Source organism: Polistes canadensis, unplaced genomic scaffold (assembly GCF_001313835.1).
Source record: "Polistes canadensis isolate GaletaPanama2010 unplaced genomic scaffold, ASM131383v1 scaffold_215, whole genome shotgun sequence".
In the NCBI taxonomy this organism is placed as follows: domain Eukaryota; kingdom Metazoa; phylum Arthropoda; class Insecta; order Hymenoptera; family Vespidae; genus Polistes; species Polistes canadensis.
The window spans coordinates 158,344-166,849 of NW_014569762.1; the positions used below are offsets into that span (position 1 = coordinate 158,344).

Below are 8,506 nucleotides of genomic sequence, written 5' to 3' on the forward strand. Positions count from 1 at the left end.
CTAATATGATTTTACACGAGTGCATTGGAAATTTAATTTTGTGATTAATTTATGTCTTTGAATTAAATTTGAAACAAATAATAAATATAGAGATTAATATTTTGGTGTATATATAATAATTAAATAATAACAAATACAATAATTAATTTTTGAATGAAAAAGACACGTGTATATATCATTCAATCAAAATATTGACTAAACTATTTCTTATTGATTGATTAGCAATTAATTTCAATGGTATAGGGTTTAAGATGAAACATCAAGAGTGCAGTTTCTGGAAATCGTAAGGACGCAAGGGAAGGAAGAAGAAAGGAGGGAATGGTGTTTGCAAGTCCCAGATTCCAGACTTGATAGGTGTCGAACGTTTCATGGTTTCCCTTTGGTTTCTGTAACATTTCTATACTAATAAATATATATGTATATATATATATAGTAGATCCTTCGGTATAACGCGTCAAACATATTACAAATACTGTTTTCAAATAACACGATTCCTTCTGTACGATACGTGTTATTTATAATCAAATGCGAGAATTTTTGCAATTTAAAAATCAAATTTAATTTTAATTGACCATTTTGTGTGTGTGTGTGTGTGTGTGTATCGTTATATTCATCGCTATGTAATTTTGTTCTCTTCCGTAATTGTTTCGTTTTTAGTTTTTTGTTTGTTTTTGTCTATTTATTTCTAAACGCTATTTTATGTTATCAAGAAATAGTTTGCGGAAAAGAATAAATTTCTTTTTTTTTTTATTATTATTATTTGTTTTATATCTATAATACGTATATTCTCGCGAAGTAATTTTTGTAATGATCTTGACAAAAAAAAATGTTAGAAGAAAAATAAAAAAATCCTTTCAAAGATTAATTATGTATAATACGACGTGATTTCTTATAATTTTATTTCGTACAACGGCGTAACAACATTTTAACCGCAGTATGACGGAGTATAATGTTATAATCTTGAATAACCTTGAAGTTTTATTTCGATATGAAGAATATTTTCTGTTTAAATAAATTGTTTTCTCTAATATGACGTTCGCGTATTTTTTTCTTTTTTTTGTAATAATAATAACTATTAAGAAATCGATCGAAGATTTTTCTAAGGATTATCAAGTTTTGCTCTAGTAATATCTCGGAATAAATGTAATATATTTGAAAATGTTTAAATTATTGTCAGTTTGCGATTAATGATAATTATTTGTTGGTTTTAACATATATAAAACGAGTCACAGAGGGTTATGTAAATTATATGTTTATATATGTGTATATATGTGTATATATGTGTATATATGTATATGTATAATGTATATGTTTATCGTGGAAGACTAAAATTGATGAATGTTCAAATTAACATGGCTGCTTTATTGGTATATGTTCAAAATATTAATTTATAAAAATAAATCTAAATATTCAACAAGCGACCATTTTAATTTCAACATTCATCAATTTCGGTCTTTCACGGTAATATATATATATATATATATATATATATACAGATACTAACTCATGATCGTTATAAGATTATTTACGTAAAATAAAGTAAAATGAAGTTATTCGATAAGATAAATACGAGTATTAAAATATTAAATTGGTGTGCATATATATGAAATGTCGGATTTTCTTGACATATTAACGTTTGTTGTCTCTCACATTTCTACAAAAAATGATTTTCTCAAGCAGTGTTCAATTTTGTAATCTTTTTAACCCATCAGCATTCTCGTAAACTTTTCGGTAGTCTTTATTCTCGTGATGAGAGATTTGCTCACGTTCTGTGCGCATGCGTTAAATATTTCCCGCGTTCACATAACCTCTAAATAATTTTTTTTTTTTAAATTATTTAATAATTATTTTCAGTTATTATCACATTTTTTGTTTGTATACATGTACATTAATTGCACTTGTAACGGATTAAATTTAAAAGTAACGAATTATACCGAATTCAGTCGAATAACCACGTAAATCAACGAAGATGCACGAACTGACCCGACCGTTAACGAAAGTAAATTTTTCATGCTTACACCTATACTCCTATGATGAGAAAAACTCTCAAAACTTCTGAGGTGCATAAAAAAGAAAGTTTTTTTTTTTAAACTTTACATGGGATTGAGAAATTTAGGAAATTCATATTTTGAAAATAGATAAAATTTCATGAAGATAGAAAAAATGTCAACTATCCATTCCATAAAAAAAAATGAATTGAAGCAATGTTCGTGTAATTTTGTTTATATTAGTATAAACTTGATAATAATGCTGCAAAAGGTTGCTGCACACAATGTAAACGAGGGATTTAGGGAAAATATTGTTAATGATCGAAAAGTGTAACGTTGGTTCGAAAAATTTCGATCTGATGAATTTTCCCTACGAAATGAACCCTGTGAAAGATCCAAAATGTTTGTGTAAAATGAAGCTCTGAAAGAATTGGTGAAAAAGAATTCAACTTTATCTACAAAGGAACTTGCTATCAGAATGAATGAAGTTGACCATACAAAATCATTGTGACACCTTTCTGAAATTGACAAGGTGAAAAAAATAGATAATTAACTAACCGAATGAAATTAGCTGTATTCTGATCATTATTAACCCGATTTTTTCAAATGAATTAAAATATGAAATTTGGTAGCAGCCAGCTATTATTCACCGGCTCTTTCGTTTATTAACTTTCATTTTTGTAAATATTTAGAATAGTTTTTACGGGCTAAACAATTTGAAAATGAAGAACAATCTGAAAAATTTCATATCACAGTTCTGAAAAAAGATTCAGAATTTTGTTTGAAGACAGGCATCTATGGATTCAAATCTCGTTAGGAAAAGTGTATCGAAGCTAATAGAATTTATTTGGAATAAATAAACAGGTTATTTTTGAACAAACAAAAATATATATAGTTTTCTATATTCATTTAACATTAGATTTAACACTAGATTTAAGTTAATATTTGACACTAGATATTACTTGCAATTTCAATTTCAAATTCCTACTGCGTGTAACATTTTTTTTCCGTAATGATATCATTTTTATAACTATAACTAAAGAATCAGTTTGATGAACTTTAAATAATTTTATATATATATTCGTAACAAAAATATATTTTTTGCTATTACTATTTTTACCTGATTAAGCTCATTATTTTAAAAACCAGTGAATATGATTGGTTTTAGTAGAAATAAGTATATTTAGTGTTAAAAATCTGACATTTCACGTGCACCAATCTAATAGATAACGATCTACGATAAATATTGAAGAAAAAAAAGGACTAACAACAATAATAATAATAATAATAATAAGATTACTTACTGGCAAGAAAGTTTTCTCTTCTTGGAAACAGGAAGAAAATCCTCGGACGTGTCTGTGCTACTAGGTGGACAATTATTGGAGGTGTTACGAGTTGGCGTACTGTTTGATGATCCACGATGATGTTGATGATGATGATGATGATGATAATGATTATGATAATGATGTCCGGAGGCGGGTGCCTGGTCTGGAACCATCGTCGGGGATGTCTCCATGTGCCGGGGCGGTTCAGCCCCCGTTGCAACTTGCGGGGTGGTATCGGTAGGGGTAGTGGTGCTAGTTGCGATATTGGACTTGTTGTTGTTGTTGTTGTTATTATTATTATTATTGTTATTGTTGTTCTTCGTGGATGTGATTGTTGTATTAACGGTTGTCGTACCAACGATATCTTCTTCCGGTGTAGTACTATCGGTGGTAGTAGTAATAGTAGTACTAAGGGTTGCAGTTGTAGTTATAGTAATGCTTGTAGTGGTGCTAGTTATTATGGTGCCGTTCGTTATTCTGGGGGTGATGACGTTGTTACCACTACCGCTACCGTTGCCGGGGGTTGGAGTCGGGGTAATCTCGTCGGCACTCCCAGTCCCGACCCCCGTTAAATCTCCCACCCCCGAGCCCGTGCCTATCTCGCCAAAATAGACCGTAGAACAGGAACTTCTAAACATCAAGCAAAATTTTCATCAATTTTCTCTCTCTCTCTCTCTCTCTCTCTGTCGGTAAGTTTGCTCTTTTCATTTTTTTTTCTACTTTACTGTTATTGTTATTGTTATTTAATTTGTTCGCGGACGTGAATGATATAGCAACGAAGCTCTGTATAGATCAAAATACGCATTTTCGTCGAATTTGTGTTGTTGAAAATAATTAAATACCAAGTAGGATTATTCTCCACGAGGGCGGCGCTAGTGTTCGGTAGTTCAGATTTAAATACGTGTGATTTTATAAATAAACAAATGAAATAAATAGTTCTCTATTTAATGTTTTGTTTTATTCACGAAGACTTAATTTAATTAAGGATTAATTCAAGGATTAGAATTTATTTTCTTATAGCTCAACAGGTTATTTTATATTGTTGATTTTGTGGTTTACTGTTTAAGGGGTTACGTGGGTTTATACCGGGGAAAAATAGCATATTTTCAACAATTTTTTTTTCCATATAAAAAATGGAATTCTTATTCAAACTTTTTATAGTATTTAAGATACATATTTAAAGAACATTTTCTGAATTTTTGATTGAAAAATATTTTAAACTCAGCCATTGCGACGTCATTTCCGGTGACCCCACCGAAAAAAAGTGTTTTCGCGTTGACAGCAGAACTTATAAACGGTGGGGGTTTTTCTGTTGAAAAAATAGGGTCTTTTAGTGAATACTTAAAACTAGAAACTGGACGAAGGAAAAAGAAAAAAATTAAAATTTGGAGTTTTGGCAACGTTTTTAGCAAGAACATTCAAATTTCGCTACAATTTTCACCACATTTTGGTTTCTTAAAATTTGATTTTATGAAAAAAACGAAAATCCTTCGTCCAAGTCCTTGTCAATAGTATCACGAAGACGTGTAGCAAATTTCATCAAAATCGGTTAAATAGTTTTCGATAAATCTTGACAACCGACTTTAGAAAAAGCGTTTTGAGAAAAACGCGTTTAAAGATTTGAGTGCTGGTATAAGAGTCATTAAAGAGTGAAATTTCCCAGGGCTCTATCTTTAAAACTACTACTCTTATCGACTTCAAAACTGAATACAATATTTTAGATGAGTTGTAGAATTGAAAAAAAAAAATAAAAAAAATAAAAATTTTTATGAAAGTCCCAAACCCATGTAACCCCTTAAGGTAACTGGCAATTACATTTGACATGCAGTATTATTCATTTTTATACTAATTATGAGTTAAAAATAAATTGATTCCATTTCACAATTTTTTTTACAGATATATAGGACATTTTTTTCATACTATTGTTATTTTTTCTTGACTTTGTGATATCATAACCAATTATTCCATTTTCTTTAGTTTATCATTTTATATTTACTTCGTCGACTTATTTATCTATTTTTTTCCTAAGTTATAGGTTAGTTTTTTTCATATTTGAAAAATCAGATCAAGTGAATCGACGCGCTCTCTAGTGGCAATAGAAATCATCCGCTCATTGTGTATATCGTAGACATATTTATAACACTGCGATCATCCTCCTTGTATATAGGCTTCGTTACTATGGCATTCATTTTCATTGTGATGTGAATGACGTAAATGCTATAGCATTCGAATTGTTCATTTTTATTTTGAATTTTATTTTATATGTAACATTAAATTTTTTTTATTAGTATACCTGTACAGGTAATGACTAAATGATTCTTTAATATATGATAATCTGACTCGCCTTTATAGAATGTGTTTAATCAAATTTTGGACATCACAATTTATTTAAAAATAAAATGATTGTCACTTTTTTTCTCCTAGCTAGAAAGTTTTTTGTTTGCGAACATGTTAATTAAATTTTTACTAATTTACTAATTCGAATATCGTTTAATATATTCTTTCGTTATACCATTTTATAACACGGTTTCGGCTTTAACGCGATAAGAACATTGGAACAAACCTTTTTTCTACGACACTGTACTTCCGTAGCAATGGATAACATGATTTTTGCTTAACATATTTCAAAAATAAATCACCTTGTAATAATGAACGGTACGATATGTCTAATATGTAGACGGTTTCAAACAAGCAATTCTTCTAAACTTCAATTTCAAAATAAACATGCTTGTTCATACTGATCTAAAGAAAAGACCAACCACGTTGATGAAGGATTCATTTATTTGTTATTCGGATATCATTCAACGTGCTATTCATTTATTTTATAATAAAAATAATCTATTATTATTATTATTATTATTATTAAAATGATATTTATTTGAACCAAGAACGACATATTCGTATAAGTATTTTTATTCGAAAAATAAATAACTAATATAAAAGTGTAGCTTGATTAAGGAAAAATAATTGAGTATCTATGTTTCAAAAGATTCATTATTTCTGATAATAAGTAAACGATATTGACACGAAGAATTTGCGAAGAAATGGTTTTCAATATTTTTGTTCATTTGTTTGTTTTTTTTTTCCCGAACGAGATCGCGTACATCCTAAATTTGCAAATCATTGAAAACTCGATAAAATTGGTTTTTTGTTTGTGTTATATATATAACACAATTGAATAATTTTTATKTGTTATTCGGAAATCATTCAACGTGCTATTGATTTATTTTATACTAAAAATAATCTATTATTATTAATTTAATTATAAAAATGCTATTTATTAGAACCAAGAACGGAATCTAACACAAGTACTTATTCGTATAAGTATTTTTATTCGAAAAATAAATAACTAATATAAAAMTGTAGYTTGATTAAGGAAAAATAATTGAGTATCTATGTTTCAAAAGCTTCATTATTTCTGATAATAAGTCAACGATATTGACACGAAGAATTTCCGAAGAAATGATGTTCAATATTTTTGTTCATTTGTTTATTTTTTTTTTCTTGAACGTGATCGCGTACAAATCATTGAAAACTCGACGAAACTGGTTTTTTCGTTTGTGTTACATATATACAAATTAAGCATATACCAAAGGACAATCTACGAAAGTGACAGTGACATATGCCAGAGAACGTAGCATGAATAAACACGTAACCGATCGTTCTGCCGATCGTAACGACAGGTCCGTGTGCTGGACGTTGAACATTATCGATAGGCAAACTGATCTAACTGTCTCGGGCGTCATACTTATCGCCTCTAACCACTTTTCTACGAACAATGCTAGTTACTGCTGGCTTTGTTATATTCAGCTGCTGATCCCATCGCTTTTCTAGAATATTTTATACTCGTTGAAATTTTCCTTTCCTTTCCTTTCCTTTCCTTTCCTTTCCTTTCATTATTATTATTATTTTTTTTTCTTCTTCTTCTTCTTATTATCATTATTATTATTATTATTACGAAATAATAGCCATCTCGTTGGTTAGACAAATCTTGAAAAATCAATCATTTTCATAGGTATTATTTAATATCAATTTTCTATTATACCCAGAATAACAATTAAAATATATTTAACAATATTTCTTTTTATTTCTACAACGTGTAAACTGTACTATACTCGATCAATGATATAATTACGTTTGAAAAAATTTATTTCCGTATGATTATTAAAGTCAAACAAAGATGACCACGTTTAGTATATGAATAGGGGTAAATCCTCTTAAGAAAAAAAAACTGCTTGAAATTAATATAAAAATACAAAAATTAAATATTACAGATGTATCACGCAATAAGAAAAAAAAGAACAAATAATGTATATAAATTATTATTGTAAAAAAAGAAGAAATAATGTATATAAATTATTATTGTAAAAAAAGAAGAAATAATGTATATAAATTATATAATAAATTATATATATATATTTACGTACATTATTACGTAATTATTACATTAATGTATATAAATTATATATATAATTTATTATTATTAATAATAAATTTATATACATTATTTCTTCTTTATATATATATAATTCCGTTGAAAAAAAAAAATCTAAATTGACCTTGAAATCTCGTAAAAAAAAACCAACGTTTAGGAAAAATTTTGTTTATCAATAAATACCGTCTTGAATATAGCATAAATTTTTTTCTTTGAAATTGTTTAATATAATTCTAAAGAAAGAAAATATATTTAGGTGTTTCCCATTGATTTGGTCCACCCTGTATATATAATAATATAATTCGATGATGGAAGAAGCTCTCGTGCATTAGTAGGGTGATGCCAACAATGTCGCGTGCGTGGTCTCGTATCTATGAATAAACAGAATTACGCTAATCGCTAGCGTTACATCATGATACACGGAACAACTTACGCTTTCTATCGGTTGCTAGATAAGTGGCTGACCTTGGGCTGACATTTTTCCTAGAGTAACGCAACTTTGACGTTGTGTGTTGGATAGAAAAAGAAATTTCCCTCTTTCTTTATAAAGTTTCGATCTTATCGATAAAGCTTGTTTCCAATGCTTCAACTTTTGATATAATACTATCGATTCTTTAAATGTCACGATATTGGCCTGACACAAGGCCTTCTTATTGATTTATTACAAAAATGTATTTTATCGAAATTATTATCGATTACTCGCAATCAATACGATCGAAATATATCAAATATATATATATATTTTTTTAAATTATAAT

At 28.4% G+C, this 8,506-nt stretch overlaps 1 protein-coding gene across 1 annotated transcript in view; it reads right to left on the minus strand.

Moving 5' to 3' along the window:
• The window catches only part of LOC106790111 (homeobox protein 5-like), a 35,910-nt gene that overhangs the window by 5,441 nt on the left and 21,963 nt on the right, over positions 1-8,506 (minus strand). The window contains exon 3 of the mRNA XM_014754811.1: positions 3,293-3,943. Within this exon, the coding sequence (XP_014610297.1) occupies positions 3,293-3,943 (651 nt within the window). The remainder of the gene's footprint in view (positions 1-3,292; positions 3,944-8,506) is intronic.